Source organism: Dreissena polymorpha, chromosome 9 (assembly GCF_020536995.1).
Source record: "Dreissena polymorpha isolate Duluth1 chromosome 9, UMN_Dpol_1.0, whole genome shotgun sequence".
NCBI lineage: Eukaryota > Metazoa > Mollusca > Bivalvia > Myida > Dreissenidae > Dreissena > Dreissena polymorpha.
The window spans coordinates 10012756-10031845 of NC_068363.1; the positions used below are offsets into that span (position 1 = coordinate 10012756).

General features: G+C 38.0%; 1 protein-coding gene across 3 annotated transcripts in view; it reads left to right on the forward strand.

The window, feature by feature from the left end:
• Positions 1 to 19090, forward strand: part of LOC127846566 (diacylglycerol O-acyltransferase 1-like) — a 63606-nt gene that overhangs the window by 28016 nt on the left and 16500 nt on the right. For 2 of the 3 annotated variants that reach the window (XR_008033550.1, XM_052377957.1), the window contains 9 exons: positions 4530 to 4582; positions 5345 to 5447; positions 8101 to 8241; positions 8930 to 8995; positions 12654 to 12757; positions 13676 to 13914; positions 16246 to 16311; positions 17780 to 17867; positions 18090 to 18152. Coding sequence is in view for 2 of the 3 variants with exons in the window: in XM_052377957.1 (XP_052233917.1) it covers positions 4530 to 4582; positions 5345 to 5447; positions 8101 to 8241; positions 8930 to 8995; positions 12654 to 12757; positions 13676 to 13914; positions 16246 to 16311; positions 17780 to 17867; positions 18090 to 18152 (923 nt within the window). In the remaining variant the exon portion in view is untranslated. The remainder of the gene's footprint in view (positions 1 to 4529; positions 4583 to 5344; positions 5448 to 8100; positions 8242 to 8929; positions 8996 to 12653; positions 12758 to 13675; positions 13915 to 16245; positions 16312 to 17779; positions 17868 to 18089; positions 18153 to 19090) is intronic. The other variant, XM_052377956.1, reaches the window with a different exon arrangement.

Below are 19090 nucleotides of genomic sequence, written 5' to 3' on the forward strand. Positions count from 1 at the left end.
AACTCAAGAAAGCGTAGGGCTAGGATCATGAAACTTCATAGGTACATTGATCATGACTGGCAGATAACCCCTATTGATTTTCAGGTCACTAGGTCAAAGGTCAAGGTCACAGTGACTCAAAATAGTAAAATGGTTTCCAGATGATAACTTAAGAATGCTTACGCTTAGGATCATGAAACTTCATAGATACATTGATCATGACTGGCAAATGACCCCTATTGATTTTCAGGTCACTTGGTCAAAGGTCAAGGTCACAGTTACTCGAAACAGTAAAATGGTTTCCGGATGATAAATCAATAATGCTTTTGCCCCCCTTAGAAGAAGAGGGAGTATATTGTTTTGCACATGTCGGTCCGTCGGTCCTTCTGTCCGTCCGTCGGTCCGTCCACCAGATGGTTTCCGGATGATAACTCAAGAACACTTAGGCCTAGGATCATGAAACTTCATAAGTACATTGATCATGACTGGCAGATGAGCCCTATTGATTTTCAGGTCACTAGGTCAAAGGTCAATGTCACATTGACTCGAAAAAGTTATATGGTTTCCGGATGATAACTCAAGAATGCTTATGCCTAGGATCATGAAACTTCATAAGTACATTGATCATGACTGGCAGATGACCCCTATTGATTTTCAGGTCTTTATGTCAAAGGTCAAGGTCACAGTTACTCGAAATAGTAAAATGGTTTCCGGATGATAGCTCAAGAATGCTTACGCCAAGGATCATGAAACTTCATAGGAACATTGATCATGACTGGCAGATGACCCCTATGGATTTTCAGGTCAACAGGTCAAAGGTCAAGGTCACAGTGACTCTAAATAGTAAAATGGTTTCGGGATGATAGCTCAAGAATGCTTAGGCCTAGGATCATGAAACTTCATAGGTACATTGATCATAACTGGCAGATGACCCCTTTTAATTTTCAGGTCACTAGGTCAAAGGTCAAGGCCACAGTGACTCGAAACAGTAAAATGGTTTCCTGATGATAACTCAAGAATAATTAGGCCTAAGATCATGAAACTTCATAGGTACATTGATCATGACTGACAGATGACCCCTATTGATTTTCAGGTCAAAGGTCAAGGTCACAGAGACAAAAAATGTATTCACACAATGGCTGCCACTACAACTGACAGCCCATATGGGAGGCATGCATGTTTTACAAACAGCTCTTGTTCTTTGAAAGAACTTTGCAATATGCCTTAATTCTTGGTAAGAACATGTAATATGGCTTAATTCAATTGTGGTCTAAGTCTATTTAAGAATTTTCAATCTGGTCATTTAGTGGTAACACAATTCAATTTGGGCCTGATTCTTAGAAAGAACATTTAATCTGGGTCTAATTCTTAGTTAGAATCTTCATAATGTAACACAGACTGTATTAGCAATGCTAGAAATGAAAATCTTATATTGAATAATGGACACGTTATAATTTAAATTTGCTGGTCATTAAAGCCAAGCGTAATGTTAAGCAATCAGGACAGATACTTTAAGAAATTAGTTCAATCAAACAGGAACTTTGTAGGTAGACTTTGTTTGAAAATATTAATACTATTTTTTTTAATCTTTTGATTCTTGTATTTTTAATTGTTAGCTGTCAGTCAGGGCTCCCTGTGGCTCATTGTTAGCTGTCAGTCAGGGCTCCCTGTGGCTCATTGTTAGCTGTCAATCAGGGCTCCCTGTGGCTCATTGTTAGCTGTCAGTCAGGACTCCCTGTGGCTCATTGTTAGATGTCAGTCAAGGCTCACTGTAGCTCATTGTAAGCTGTCAATCAGGGCTCCCTGTGGCTCATTGTTAGCTGTCAATCAAGGATGCCTTATTGTTAGCTGTCTGTCAGGGCTCCCTGTGGCTCATTGTAAGCTGTCAATCAAGGCTCCATGTGGCTCATTGTAAGCTGTCAGTCAAGGCTCCATGTGGCTCATTGTTAGCTGTCAGTCAAGGCTCCCTGTGGCATATTGTTAGCTGTCAATCAAGGATCCATGAGGTTCATTGTTAGCTGTCAGTCAAGGCTCCATGTGGCTCATTGTTAGCTGTCAGTCAGGGCTCCCTGTGGCTCATTGTTAGCTGTCAGTCAGGGCTCCCTGTGGCTCATTGTTAGCTGTCAATCAAGGATCCCTGTGGCTCATTGTTAGCTGTCAGTCAGGGCTCACTGTGGCTCATTGTTAGCTGTCAATCAGGGCTCCCTGTGGCTCATTGTTAGCTGTCAGTCAGGGTTCCCTGTGGCTCATTGTTAGCTGTCAGTCAAGGCACCCTGTTGCTCAATGTAAGCTGTCTGTCAAGGCTCCCTTGGGCTCATTGTTAGCTGTCAGTCAGGGCTCCCTGTGGCTCATTGTTAGCTGTCAGTCAGGGCTCCCTGTGGCTCATTGTTAGCTGTCAGTCTGGGCTCCCTGTGGCTCATTGTTAGCTGTCAATCAGGGCTCCCTGTGGCTCATTGTTAACTGTCAGTCAGGGCTCCCTGTGGCTCATTGTTAGCTGTCAGTCAGGGCTCCCTGTGGCTCATTGTAAGCTGTAAGTCAGGGCTCCCTGTGGCTCATTGTTAGCTGTCAGTCAGGGCTTCCTGTCGCTCATTGTTAGCTGTCAGTCAAGGCTCCATGTGGCCCATTGTAAGATGTCAATCTGGGCTCTGTGTGGCTCAATGTTAGCTGTCAGTCAAGGCTCCATGTGGCTCATTGTTAGCTGTCAGTCAAGGCTCCCTGTGGCTCATTGTTAGCTGTCAGTCAGGGCTTCCTGTCGCTCATTGTTAGCTGTCAGTCAAGGCTCCATGTGGCCCATTGTAAGATGTCAATCTGGGCTCTGTGTGGCTCAATGTTAGCTGTCAGTCAAGGCTCCATGTGGCTCATTGTTAGCTGTCAGTCAAGGCTCCATGTGGCTCATTGTTAGCTGTCAGTCAAGGCTCCCTTTGGCTCATTGTTAACTGTCAGTCAAGGCTCCATGTGGCTAATTGTTAGCTGTCAGTCAAGGCTCCCTATGGCTCATTGTTAGCTGTCAGTCAGGGCTCCCTGTGGCTCATTGTTAGCTGTCAGTCAAGGCTCCATGTGGCTCATTGTTAGATGTCAATCTGGGCTCTGTGTGGCTCAATGTTAGCTGTCAGTCAAGGCTCCATGTGGCCCATTGTTAGCTGTCAGTCAAGCCTCCATGTGGCTCATTGTTAGCTGTCAGTCAAGGCTCCCTTTGGCTCATTGTTAACTGTCAGTCAAGGCTCCATGTGGCTAATTGTTAGCTGTCAGTCAAGGCTCCCTGTGGCTCAGTGTTTACTGTCAGTAAGGGCTCCCTGTGTCTCATTGTAAGCTGTCAGTCAGGGTTTCCTGTGGCTTTAAATATTTTACAGGAAACTTTACCATATTTTGTCACGATATTTGTTGGGTTTTATTGAGAGAAAACTGTCACCAAATGAAAATTTCTTTCGCCAACTGATCTGATTTATGGCCATGCGCTAATTTGGGGAATTGCAAAGCAAGCTCTTACAGAAAGAGTTAAATTGCTTGTATTCATATTAACTTTCATTAATGTTGGATTTATTATGCCCCCCTTCGAAGAAGAGGGGGTATATTGCTTTGCTCATGTCGGTCGGTAGGTCGGTCGGTCCGTCCACCAGGTGGTTTCAGGATGATAACTCAAGAACGCTTGGGGCTAGGATCATGAAACTTTATAGGTACATTGATCATGACTCGCAGATGACCCCTATTGATTTTGAGGTCACTAGGTCAAAGGTCAAGGTCACCGGTGAAGGTCACAGTTACTGGAAATAGGCATTATAAATTTATAAGGATTTAGCATGGTTCAAACAAGGGAAACAACTACGGTTTATGCATGTTCTTTTTATTACAGATTTGCCTCCCTTTAATTCATTCAAAATCTCATTTACAGCAGAGATTCCAAATCTGACCTGTAGATGAGCCCCATATTTACTGCCAGTGCTAGGTTACCTTTTCCCATTTGATCATTCTTAAGTATTGGTATTGTAATGCTGCTGCTGCTGCTGCTGCTACTACTACTACTTCTACTACTACTACTACTACTACTTCTACTACTACTACTACTACTACTACTACTACTACTACTACTACTACTACTACTACTACTACTACTCTACTACTACTACTACTACAACTACAACAACAACAACTACTACTGCTACTACTACTACTACTACTACTACTACTACTACTACTACTACTACTACTACTACTACTACTACTATTACTACTACTACTACTACTACTACTACTACTACTACTACTACTACTACTACTACTACTATTATTTACTATATAGCCTTGCATCATGCATAGATTAGTGTACAAGTAGTACTGCTTTGTACGTTGTTAGATATTATATGTTAAAGAATAAAAGAAACATTAAATGGGTAGATTTGGTCAGTGAAAACCAAGATTTAGTCAGGGACAAGTCAGTGAAAAGTCAGGGAATTTTATTTCATCAGGTGGGTGGCAACCCAGATAAACTACATAGCAACTTCATATTTTGCTTACTGGGGGGCATTTCTCAAAGAAATCTTGTTTTATTTCAGGTTCCAATGTGTTCATCCTTGCCATATACAACACAGAAAAGGCCATACAAAAGGTAAGGTTTCAAATAGTTTTAAGGAAACAAAATTGAGCTGTGATCTGGAAAAAAATGGGCTTAATGCATGTGTGTAAAGTGTCATCCCAGGTTAGTATTTTCACTTTCCACTTTATGAACTTTTTTGTTGAAAGGAAGTCACTTCAAAACAAAAATCTAGTTACAGCAGAAAGAGCCCTCCCTGATGAGCCTGTGTATACTGTTCATTGTTTAATTTTCAAATAAATAATGGGCCAAATAAGTTCTGAAACTGACATTGTTTGTTGCCTTTCTATTTTTGACAATTATGACGCAATGAATAATCCACAAATGCTGTTGTTAGGTATTTAAAGATTATGTTCTTGAATTTTGAAGCAATTAAATCACATTCGAATTATTTTGTGTGTTTTTTCCTTACTGTTAAAGAATAGAAACAAAGGGTGCGCTATAATATAGTATCTGGTATATTATACCACTTCTAAGTTCTATATACATGCAAGTATCATATTCCATTGATTAGTGTGATATTAATGCACATTTGAGTCATGTTCTGAGAAAACTGGGCATAATGCATGTGCGTAAAGTGTCGTCCCAGATTAGCATTGCAGTCCGCACAGGATAATCACACTTTCCGCTTTATTGTATTCTTAGTTTCAAGGAAGTCCCTCCATACCGAAAATCAAGTTAGTCGGAAAGTGTCATCCCTGATTAGCCTGTAACTTTATGCCCAGTTTTCTCAGAACAGGACTCAAGTGCACATTTAAAAATCACTTTCTCTTTCAGGGGTGGTTTTCGGAACATGTTGCATTTGTTATCCAAGCGGTGACCTTGACCTTACTGGTGTTTGTTCCCGCGGCGATAGTTCTAGTCTTGGAGCCCAACCCTTGTAAGTTATGTGTGCATATAACAGATATGTTGTTTGTTTATAAAAAAGTTAAGTTTTGTGTTTATTTAACTCTAACAGTTTTGAATTGAACAATCATAAAACAGTTTGTACAAATGTGTACTATAATGGACATAATTTTCCGAACTATTTTAAGCACCATGTTGTCTTTAATGTCTTTAAAGACTTGGTCAAGTAAGCTGGCTGGTTTGACAGGGCTCTGAACTATAACTCTGAGGTTCACTGGTTGATTCCCAGGCTCTCAACATAACTCATGTTGTGGGCAGCACATCATTGTTTTTCAAGGTCCACAGTTCTCATCAAATCTTCACTTAATTTTTTGTGTTGACATAATATGGAGCCAATATGCTCCAGGCACTTCAGAGTGATTTCCCTTTATTGATAGAAAAAAATGCGAAATTCACTGTTTAAGACTTTTTGGGTCACATTTTTCCTGGATGCACCATTTACCTCTCAAAATTCAAATGGTTTTTAGCTCATCTATTTTTTGAAAAAAAATTATGAGCTATTGTCATCACCTTGGCGTCGGCGTTGGCGTTGGCGTTGGCGTTGGCGTCGGCGTCCGGTTAAGTTTTGCGTTTAGGTCCACTTTTCTCAGAAAGTATCAATGCTATTGCATTCAAACTTGGTACACTTACTTACTATCATGAGGGGACTGGGCAGGCAAAGTTAGATAACTCTGGCGTGCATTTTGACAGAATTATGTGCCCTTTTTATACTTAAAAAAGTGAAAATTTTGGTTAAGTTTTGCGTTTAGTTCCACTTTTCTCAGTAAGTATCAATGCTATGGCATTCAAACTTGGTACACTTACTTACTATCATGAGGGGACTGGGCAGGCAAAGTTAGATAACTCTGGCATGCATTTTGACAGAATTATGTGCCCTTTTTATACTTAGAAAATTGACAATTTTGGTTAAGTTTTGTGTTTAGGTCCATTTTATTCCTTAAGCATCAAAGCTATTGCTTTCATACTTGCAACACTTACTAACTATCATAAGGGGACTGTGCAGGCAAAGTAATGTAACTCTGACTGGCATTTTGACAGAATTATGTGCCCTTTTTATACTTAGAAAATTGAAAATTTGATTAAGTTTTGTGTTTAGGTCCACTTTATTCCTACAGTATCAAAGCTATTGCTTTCATACTTGCAAGATTTATGAACTATCATAAGGGGACCGTGCAGGCAAAGTTATGTAACTCTGACTGGCATTTGGACGGAATTATGGGCCCTTTATACTTAGAAAATTGAAAATTTGGTTAAGATTTATGTTTTGGTCCACTTTACCCCTAAAGTATCATAGATATTGCTTTCATACTTGGAACACTCACAAACTATCATAAGGGTACAGTAAAAGGACAAGTTGCATAACTCTGGTTGTCATTGTTACGGAATTATGGCCCTTTTTTGACTTAGTAACTTTTAATATATGGTTAAATTTTGTGTTTCGATCCACTTTACTTCTTAAGTATCAAGGCTATTGCTTTCAAACTTCAAATACTTACATGCTATCATGAGGTTACTGTACCTGGCAACTTGAATTTTACTTTGACCTTTGAATGACCTTGACTCTCAAGGTCAAATTATTAAATTTTGCTAAAATTGCCATAACTTCTTTATTTATGATTAGATTTGATTGATACTTTGATGAAACTACTCTTACCTGACATACCACAATAGACTCCACCCAAACCATCCCCCGTGCCCTCCCCCCCCTCCCCCCTCCCCCCCTCCCCCCTCCCCCCCCCCCTAATTTTTTTTTTTTTTTTTTTTTTTTTTTTTTAAGATCATCTCACAAATGACCACCACACCCTCACACTATACCCCCACCCCCCCCCCCACCCCACCCCCCCCCCCCAATTTTTTTTTTTTTTTTTTTTTAAGATCATCTCACAAATTACCACCACACCCTCACACTATACCCCCCCCCCTCCCATTTTTTTTTTAAAACTGTTATGTTTGAAATACCGTCCAACCATCGCACCCATACCCCCCCCCCCCCCCCCATCGCCCCCCCAACCCCCCCCCCCAATTTTTTTATTTTTTTATTTTTTTTTTGTTTCGCTTTTTTGGAAGATAATGTAATAAATGTCCACAACCCCACACTATACACCCCTCTTCACTCCACTCCTCCCTCCTTTGTGATTGAAAATGAGAGTCCCTTCACCTTTAAAAAGAAAATAGATGAGCGGTCTGCACCCGCAAGGCGGTGCTCTTGTTATATCTTAACATAGCTTAGGTGCATGAGATATTCATTTAACTTATTCAATCAAGTTATTCTTCCAATATTACCAAACAATTATGCCATCTGTTTGGGTCAAATCTTTAATATGAGTGAGATACCCCGTATAAATAATTCCAGTACAGCTCACTAGAAATAATTGTTTGTGAACTTTTTGTCTGAATATAATGAAATACAGTTTCCATTTGATCATTAGTGTTTGTACATGAATTGAGTAAAATAGATAAAAGAACCGCTGTTTTAGTATCACAGTGGTAAATGATATGCTTAAACAAACTCCAATATGAATACAGCAAGTAATTCAATTGTGAAATATATGCTTACATACAAGTTTCAGAATAGACAATGTGAAATAATAAAAGCTACTTACTGGCAAATATTTTCTTCCCTTCAGTGATTTCCACCATTATTCTGGGCATGTACACGGTGATGTTCCTCAAGCTGGTGTCCTACGCCTCTGTCAACAAGTGGTGCAGGCAGTCTGGGTCTCCAAAGAGGCTACGACGCACTAAGTCTGTCTCAATTTCGGAAGGTTGTAAGTGAAGATTTTTGTTTTCTAGTTAACATATGACGACTCACTTAGTCTGTTTTCATATTGGCGTCCTACGCCTCTGTCAACAAGTGTTGCAGGCAGTGCGGGTCTCCAAACAGGCTATGACGCACTAAGTCTGTCTCAGTATCAGAAGGTTGTAAGTGAAGATTTTTGTTTCCTAGGTAACATGTTGCGATGCACTAAGTCTGTTTTCGTATCAGAAGTTTGTAAGTGAAGATTTATACTTCACATGTAAGAGGTGTGTTATAATTAATTTTAGAATAATAAATATGAAACGTTCAATAGAAACTGAACACACATACATAACATTCTGAAACATTCTCTATTTGTTTACCTTTTAGATTAAACCTATTTATTTTAGCTTGTTGCATAGAAAGCCTATGGCTTCATTGAAACGCTCTCGAGTCTGTTTCCTGGGACTATTACCAGTACATGGTGTCTACCGGGAAAATCTAAAGAACGCTCCCACCATGGAGATCAAACCCGTGACCTCCCGATCGCTAGGTGGACACCATATATTCTACACCACTGAGTGACCTGTTTACCTTTTAGAGGTCATCAATCTGTGTTTATCAGTAAAAATACTGTATGATGGTTTATGTTGGGCACAAGTTCAGATGCTTTTCAAAAACACCCTCTGGTTTTGTTACAAGTTTTCTTGCAATTTCAGCTCCAGTTGCCAACGGCAAGGAAGAGACTATGCTCATCAACTATCCTGAAAACATCAATTTAAACAGTAAGATGACTATGAATTAGATACCTGTTTACAATCTCAAGAAAACATAGGCTCCATAAAATCTTCAGAAAACACATGCTCCATAAAATCTTAAGAAAACACAGGCTCCATAAAATCTTAAGAAAACACAGGCTCCATAAAATCTTCAGAAAACACAGGCTCCTTAAAATCTTAAGAAAACACAGGCTCCTTGAAATCTTCAGAAAACACAGGCTCCATAAAATCTTAAGAAAACACAGGCTCCATAAAATCTTCAGAAAACACAGGCTCCATAAAATCTTCAGAAAACACAGGCTCCTTAAAATCTTAAGAAAACACAGGCTCCTTGAAATCTTCAGAAAACACAGGCTCCTTAAAATCTTCAGAAAACACAGGCTCCTTAAAATCTTCAGAAAACACAGGCTCCATAAAATCTTCAGAAAACACAGGCTCCATAAAATCTTCAGAAAACACAGGCTCCTTAAAATCTTAAGAAAACACAGGCTCCTTGAAATCTTCAGAAAACACAGGCTCCTTAAAATCTTCAGAAAACACAGGCTCCTTAAAATCTTCAAAAAACACAGGCTCCTTAAAATCTTAGGAAAACACAGGCTCCTTAAAATCTTAGGAAAACACAGGCTCCTTAAAATCTTCAGAAAACACAGGCTCCTTAAAATCTTCAGAAAACACAGGCTCCTTAAAATCTTCAGAAAACACAGGCTCCTTGAAATCTTCAGAAAACACAGGCTCCTTAAAATCTTCAGAAAACACAGGCTCCTTGAAATCTTCAGGAAACACAGGCTCCTTAAAATCTTAGGAAAACACAGGCTTCATTAAATCTTCAGAAAACACAGGCTCCTTAAAATCTTCAGAAAACACAGGCTCCTTGAAATCTTAAGAAAACACAGGCTATATCAGTCGGTAAATATCTACAGATACCAGTTCAGTTTTATGTCACTCACTATTTTTAGCTCACCTGAGCACAACTTGCTTATGGTGAGCTTTTGTGATCGCTTTTTGTCCGTTGTGCAAAGTGCGTTGTGCGGCGTCAACATTTGCCTCGTTAACTCTCTAGAGGCCACATTTATTGTCCAATCTTCATGAAATTTGGTTAGAAGATTGGTTTCAATGATAAATTGGATGAGTTAAATAATGGTTACATTTGCTTGAAAAAACATGGCTGCCAAGGGGCGTGGCACTTTTCCTTATATGGCAATATATAGCTATAGTAAGATCTTGTTAACACTCTAGAGGCCACATTTATTGTCTGATCTTCATAAGAAGATTCATTATTGTCTGATCTTCATAAGAAGATTCATCCCAATAATATCTTGGATGAGTTCGAAAATGATGCCGGTTGGTTGAAAAACATGGCCGCCAGGGGGCGGGGCATTTTTCCTTATATGGCAATAGTAAAACCTTGTTAACACTCTAGAGGCCACATTTATTTTCCAATCATCATGGAACTTGCTCAGAAGAATTGTCCCATTGATATCTTGGATGAGTTCAAAAATGGTAACCTTTGCTTGAAAAACATGGCTGCCAAGGGGCGGGGCATTTTTCCTTATATGGCTATATATGGCTATAGTAAAATCTTGTTAACACTCTCTAGAGGCCACATTTATTGTCCAATCTTCATGAAACTTGGTCAGAAGATTCATCCCAATAATATCTTGGACAAGTTCGAAAATGATGCCAGTTGGTTGAAAAACATGGCCGCCAGGGGCGGGGCATTTTTCCTAATATGGCTATATATAGTAAAACCTTGTTAACACTCTAGCGGCCACATTTATTTTTCAATCTTGATGAAATATGGTCAGAAGATTTGTCTTAATGATATCTTGGATGAGTTCGAAAATGGTTACGTTTGCTTTTAAAACTTGGCCGCCAAGGGGCGGGGCATTTTTCCTTATATGGCTGTATAAGGCTATAGTAAAATCTTGTTAACATTCTAGAGGCCACATTTATAGTCTGATCTTCATGAAACTTGGTCAGGAGATTCATCCCAATAATATCTTTGACGAGTTCAAAAATGATGCCGGTTGGTTGAAAAACATGGCCACCACGGGGGCGGGGCTATTTTCCTTATATGGCTATAGTAAAACCTTGTTAACACTCTAGAGGTCACATTTATTTACCGATCATCATGAAACTTGGTCAGAAGATTTGTCTCAATGATATCTTGGATGAGTTCGAAAATGGTTTTGGTTGCTTTAAAAACATGGCCACCAGGGGCAGGGCATTTTTCCTTATTGGCTAGAGTAAAACCTTGTTAACACTCTAGAGGCCACATTTATTGTCCAATCTTCATGAAATTTGGTCAGAAGATTGGTCTTAATGATATCTTGGATGAGTTAGAAAATAATTATGTTTGTTTGAAAAAAATGGCTTCCAAGGGGCGGGGCATTTTCTTTATATGGCTATAGTAAAATCTTGTTAACACTCTAGAGGCCACATTTACTGTCCGATCTCCATGAAACTTGGTCAGAAGATTCATCCCGATAATATCTTGGATGAGTTAAAAAATGATGCCGGTTGGTTGAAAAACATGGCTGCCAGGGGGCGGGGCATTTTTCCTTATATTGATATAGTAAAACCTTGTTAACACTCTAGAGGCCACATTTATTTTCCGATCTTCGTGAAACTTGGTCAGAAGATTTGTCCTAATAATATCTTGTTATCTCAGGTGAGCGACTTTGGGCCTTTTAGGCCCTCTTTTTTTATCATTCCGGAATACCAAACTTACTGGACTGTTTTTAATGACATAATCAAAGAGTTACGTAAATGAAGGATTATAATCTTGATGGATCTCTAGTAAAGCTTAAATAGTGTGAGAGTCTTCTTTTGACTTGCAACAAGAAGTGCAACTTGTTCGCAACAAAGACTTCCATTTATTCCTGAAGTCTTAAAATTCTATTAAAAAACACTATTAAATCTACAAATAAAAGATACTTTGCATAACAGAAATGACAGCTCATTTTTTGTCATACCAGCGTTAACCCCACACAAGTTTAGAGTCCAAACAAATGTCATCTTTTTGTTTCACGTTGTTCGGGATGTTGTGCCTGATATAAGAATATTATCATTATGAATCATACAAATTCAGACTACGGAATATTATTGTAGTCAATATAATAGTTTTGTTTAAAATGAAATAAGATTAATGTATATTTGAACTATTTTGTGGTATATAATAATGAATATGTGCTAGTGTTGTGGGTTGTGCTATTTCGTATGACTAATGAGGCTCCATCGAGTTTGATACGTTATAACATTAGCTACTTGACTGATACCCACTCTGTGAACGATTTCCTAAAGTAATATTCTGTTTATAAGCTCACCAATTGTACTCATGGTGTGGTTATGTTCCTAAAGTAATATTCTGTTTATAAGCTCACCAATTGTGCTCATGGTGTGGTTATGGGTAGCTTCTGGTGATTGCCTTTTGTCGCAGTAGGGGGCATTGGGTTTCGGACAAACACATCTCTTGTTAATAATGATGATGGTGAGGAGGAGGATTGTGATGGTAATAAGGTAGAAGATTATTGATTATGATGATAAATTATTATAAACTTTCATAACTCTTCACATGAAGGAATTTTTATACAATATACTTCAATAATGTTAACAATAGACATATCAAGATTGGCTTGAAATGCTTGACAATATTCTCTTTCAGATCTGTACTACTTCATGTGTGCCCCTACACTGTGCTATGAGTTGAACTTTCCCCACACTCTGAGGATTAGGAAAAGATTCTTGCTGAAAAGACTGATAGAAATGGTTTGTTTGCTTGAATTTCATATCCATATTAACTTCCTGTTGGTCTTTTAAATACAAATGTAATTGAAATAGTTTTAACAAGCACATTAAATGATCAATGCTCAATCTAATTTATTTTGACTTCTTAATGTTTCTATTATATGTTGATGTGCTTTTGATTTGTATGTCTCCCATGCAAATTAATATATAAAAAAAATGAAATCAGTGAAAACTTTCCTCTGGTCAGGTACCTTGATAAAGCACTCTGACTCTTTTTGCAGTATACAAAATTGCAATAAGACAGGCACTCGGAATATGCATAGGTCATGTAGAATGGCTCAATACAAGATATTATTTAATATGCAGAAGTTGTTTAAAATACAAATACTTGTTTAAAATAAGGAAAGAATCGGCAGCTTAAAACATTATTTGAAGAACTCATTTGTGCATGTTTGTATTGTGATTTACGTCGCCATTTTTCCTTTCTATAGTTAATATTTCAAAAATAATTATGCTGTCTGCTATATGACTACCTTACCCATAGCCTGAACAATTCTTATACTATATATGGACCATGCCCTGTGGAAAAGGGGTTTAACGCATGTGTGTAAAGTGTTGTCCCAGATTAGCCTGTGCAGTCCACACAGGCTAATCAGGACTAAACTTTCTGCTTTAATGGTATTTTTCGTTTCAAGAAAGTCTTCTCTAAGCAAAAATCCAGTTTAGTCGGAAAGTGTCGTCCCTGAATAGCCTGTGCGGACGGCACAGGCTAATCTGGGACAACACTTTACGCACATGCATTAAACCCCTTTTTCATAGAGCATGGTTCATATCTATTGTACCAACACTCTTTGTTTGGGCAACAAGCAGTGGCAGCTACTAGATGACTCACACCCAAATATTACTGTCTCTGATATGCGACACAACTTCTTATTTCAGCTGTTCATCATTCAACTGATAGGCGCTTGTATCCAGCAGTGGATTCTCCCCCTTGTCCATAACTCTCTGAAGCCCCTGTCAGAGTTGGACGCGGCGCGGTGCGTCGAGCGTCTGCTGAAACTGGCGATACCCAACCACTTCATCTGGCTCATGTTCTTTTACTGGTTCTTCCATTCCACCTTGAATGTTCTTGCTGAGGTGCTAAAGTTCGGGGACCGGGAGTTCTACAAGGACTGGTGGTATGTGATGTTGAGAGCTACCCTATGAGTCTTGTACTGGGAAAACTGGGCTTAATACATGTGCGTAAAGTGTGGACGCCGATGACTCAGTCCCAACTGGGCTTAATGCATGTGCGTAAAGTGTGGTTGCCGATGACTCAGCCCCAGGCTAATCTGAGATGACAATTTCAGCTTAGACTGGTTTTTCTTTTAGAACAGAACTTCATTTAAACAAAAACAATAAAAGGGGACTTTTTTTTCCTGATTAGCCTGTGCAGTTTGCTCACTTTTTGGCCACTTATAATGTACTGTGAAACCATTTATTTTCGTCGGCACAAAATTTCGCCCTTTTCATAAAAATGACTATTTCGTCCGCTCTTAAATTCGTCCATTTCTGGTTTTGAAAAAAAAAAAAGTCTGATGTTCAATCAATCAATCAATCAAAATGTTCTTTATTAATTTGTAACAAAGCGCAGAATATATTTCAGTCAGGTGTTGATCACACATCGTCATATTTTAATTGCGTTTAATAGTATTGTCTTTAATCCGGATTCGCCGCGTGTAGGCTGTAAAATCTGCAACACCCCTGAAAAACACAATACACACAATGGGTAATAAAGTTCTTAACAATTAGCGCTAATCAACACTATTATACCTAAACGAAGTCGACGCATTCGATACAGCCTTATTGCATTCGCGTTTTACAGGAAATGTCAGTTGTCAGTACACTGTACAATGAACACACCTTTGTGTCAAAACCGGATTTAACTTGAGTGTGAATAGTCGACTGTTTCATGTTCTTTGTATCAATACCATCTGTGTATCTGTATTATAAGTATACCAGTCAACAAACAAGGTGCGCGCTTCCGCATATGGGTATTCGGACGTTAAAAAAATTGACCTACGGTTTAGCGTTCACGCTGTCGAACGCATTAAGCAATATAACTCGTTTTTTTTCACTATTTCTTTATTTGCAAAAAATACTAGTGGCTTATTACTTACCTTTCAATCTTTTTTTCTCGCATTTTGCGAGTGTGCAAGTGTTAATTTCGATTACGCTGGATTTAAATGCTTCATGCCTACGGTAATTCAGTCTTATTTGTTTCAAATATGGGACATGATTGTTCGTTAGGATCTTGAATTCGTCCATCGGTCGAAGGACGAAAAGGCGAAAATTAATGTCGGACGAATAATAATGGTTTCACAGTAAATTAAATGGATGAGAATCATTATTTTATCACAAAAAGTGTAATTAACATTGCTGAGGCTCAGGTTTTATCACAAATAGTGAACAATAAATGGATAAGACTCACTTTTAGGCCACAAAATAGCATAAATTAATGGATAATACTCTTTCTGGCAACAAATAGTGTACATTTAATGGATGTGATGCACTTCTTGGCCTATATTGTGTCCATTAAATAGAATTGACTCACTTTTTTGGTCCACTACCGGTTTCACTGGAGGGGACTTGTGGTTTGCGCTCCGTGTGTCAGTCAGTCTGTCAGTCCGTCACACTATTCTGGATTCTGCGATAACTTAAAAAGTTCTTCATATTTTTGTATTAAACTTGAAACATGGATAGATGGCAATATGGAGAGTATACACATTATTTCATTGCTTTCCTACGTTAAGAATTATGGTTGCTATGGCAACAAATAGACTAGAAATACTGCTGAAAATGGTGGTTTTCTGGATCCTGCAATAACTTTTAAAGTTCTTAATATTTTTTCTTGAAACTTGAAACATGGATATATGACAATATGGACATTATGCACGTCATTTCATTTTGTTCCTACGTCAAAAATTCTGGTTGCTATGGCAACAAATATATAAAAAATTCTGAAAATGGTGGAATTTCTAACAATGGTGGAGCCGGTAGGGGACTTATATTGCTTGACAATAGTCTTGTTTAAACAAATAGTGTGAATTAAATGGATAAGATACATATTTGGTCACACTTAGTGTTTATTAAATGGATGAGGAATAATTTTCAGATACAAATAGTGTACATTTAATGGATAATTTTTACAGTTTGGGCCACAAATAGTGTAATTTAAATGAATAAGACTGACTGATTGGCCACACAGAGTGTAAATTAAAAGGGTAAGAATCCCTTTTTTGTCACAAATAGTGAAAAAATTTTCGATAAGACTCACTTTATTGCCACAAATAATGTAAATTAAATGAATAAGACTCACTTTTTGGCCACGAAAACTTTTTTTAGACCTGCTGTGTCTATTATTAAACCATGGACAAAGTTCACAATATTATATAACTCTATATATGTGGGTCTATAAATCTACATGTTGGGTGAATACTAGAAGTATGTTAGCAAATTGTGTTTTTCAGGAACGCTGATACAGTTCTGGGATTCTGGTCTAGTTGGAACATCCCTGTTCACAGATGGGCCACAAGGTACGGTTGGCAGGCGATTGTTATAGGTGCTAACAGTAAGGACCTAGTTTAATCGGTCCAGTGTCCACAAAAGTCCAAAAACGATATCTGACAAGAAAGTCTGCTAATCTGGTAACCATTACAGGCTCCAATTCCAGTCTGCATAGTGGTACTTTGCCTGAATTTTGTAAGCAGCCTTAACCCTTTCAGAGCTGGAACTGTATTTTTAAAGCCTTTGCAAACAGTTTGGATCCAGATGAGACGCCACAGAACATGGCGTCTCATCACGATCCAAACTGTTTGCTATTCTGATAGTATTCTTTGGAGAAAAAAAATCAAATAAAATGCTAATTTTAGAAATTCAGCAGATGACATTTTAGCAGATGACAAATTTCCCAGCATGTTAAGGGTTAATATTCTGAAATTTTAATTTGTGCAATTTTTCTGGCCTTAGCCTTGTCCTCAGCTGACTTTATCAGGGACTTTCCCCTTTATTGGACATCCACTTACCTTGACAAGATCATGGTCAATGACTTCTGTTTATGTGACCTTATGCTGTGGTCACTGTGTTGTGACCTTTATCAGATGAGTTCAAATACAGTGCCGCACTCATAAATGGCCAAGTCAGCAGATAGAGTGATTGCTGATAATGAGAAGAGATAACTGTCAGAACACTATACTACGTACTACTGCCTCGACCTTCACACACCTATTGGTTATAAAATAAAATATATTGAACAGAAAACAATCATTATTGCACATTGTAGTTAGAAAAATGTATTCCTAATGTGTTTGATATCAGAACAGTAATTTCAAACTCCAATATATTGTGTTCAAGATCCCTTAATCAGTTCAGACAATTGTAAGATGTGTTGTTGTTTCATGCAATATATGATTATAAGTGTTTTTAAGTCATTTGAGATCCACAGAGGGTAAACACTGTCAATCAAAACTCTTAAGGTCAGTTGTGAACTCATTGACTCATAAGCCTTGGTGAGGGAAAACAGGGCTAAATGCATGTGTGTAAAGTGTCTTCACAGATTAGACTGTGCAGTCTGCACAGGCTATTCAGGGACAGAATTTTTTCGTTTATTTGAAACGAAGTTAACCCTTTCTCACTCAGAAGCAAAGTGAAAATGGCTCTGTGCAAACAGCATAAAACCAGTAATTCGCAGTCTGTTCAGGTTTTATGCTGTTTGCTGCTCATCAGTTTCTAAGGGTTGGAAATGTAGCCTTTCAAACTTGATTTTAGTAAGAAAGGTCTTAAATTAAATGTTACTTTCTAAGGGTCTACAAATGCATCAAAATACGTATCTAAGTGGTTAAGAGTTAAGCAAAGCTATGGCAGAAATTGTCTTCCCTGATTTACATGTGCACTTTTACATGTGCAAAGTGCACAGGCTAATCTGGGATGCCTCTTTGCCCACATGTACACAGCAGTGTTGTCCCTGAACATGGCTCACGTGTATGTGTGTCTGTGTTGTTACAGGCATCTATATAAGCCGCTACTGAAGATGGGCTGGTCAAAGCTCAATGCATCAATTGCAGTTTTCTGTCTCTCTGCATTTTTCCATGAGGTCAGTTCACTTATTTAATCAATTTTACAATGTCACTGCATTTATCGGATTGGAATAAAAAGGACATAAGTTGATCATCTGTAATTCAATCTAAAGATCCTGTTCCACATAACAAGTGATGAAGGCAGTTATATTACAGTTAATTACTTCAGTTGAGAATTGTGGGGTCAACATTTAATAGTATTTCCAACAATTGTACGTTGTTTTTACCATCTTTTTCAGTATTTAGTAAGCATTCCATTACACATGTTCAAGCTGTGGGCGTTCATGGGCATGTTAGGACAGGTGAGTGACAACCAGAATCGGTACTGACCATATTTTCTGGAGTATAAGATACAACTTTTTTCGAGACGATAAATACCTGCATCTTTTATTCAGTCTTATATGTGGACAAATTGAAAAAAATTAAAGCCCGAATTATGAAAAACATTTTAAGTCTGACTCAGAAATGCATAAAGGCGCAAGTGATAATCATTGTCGGTGATTTGTTTGGATGTTTTTTATTAACCAATTGTACACCAAATATATCCCAGAAAATATGGTATTAGTTGTGCATGAATGAATGGTTCTATTTCTATTATTACATGTATACACATGTACAGATCATTAGTCACAAAGTAATACTTCAGTACTTAAAACCACTGTGGCAGAGTTCATTCAGCCTTAACCCTTCACCACTAAGTTACGTATTTTCACACATTTGTAGTCCCTTAGAAAGTTAGATTTAATTGAAGACCTTTCTTACTAAATTAAAGTTTTAAAGGCTTCATATCCAACCCTTAGATACTGATTACCGGCAAACAGCATAAAACCTGAACAGACTGCGAGTTAGCCATTTTAACTTTTCTTCTGATGTGGAAAGGGTTAAAGGATGCTAGTTTCAACAATTATGGTGTTATAGAAGTTGTATCCCAAATACAACTGAAAGGTTCTGAGTTCAATCCCTACTCTGGAGTGTTTAAATTTTATTTTATGAAAGAGTTGAAGCATTGGTTTTTCCCATGGACTTTAAAAGTTTTTTTTATAAGCCTCTTGATTTTGAAGTAGTCAAACTTACATAAGTAAAATAGGTTCAACCTAAACTAAGAATGCAGATGTTTATCAGTATTTTCATGTTTATTTACAAATCCCCAATGTGACGTTTACGATTTTGTAAAGTTAATGATTTTGATGTACTAAAATAAAATATGATTATAAGCTTTTCCACTGCTGAATTAATTTTC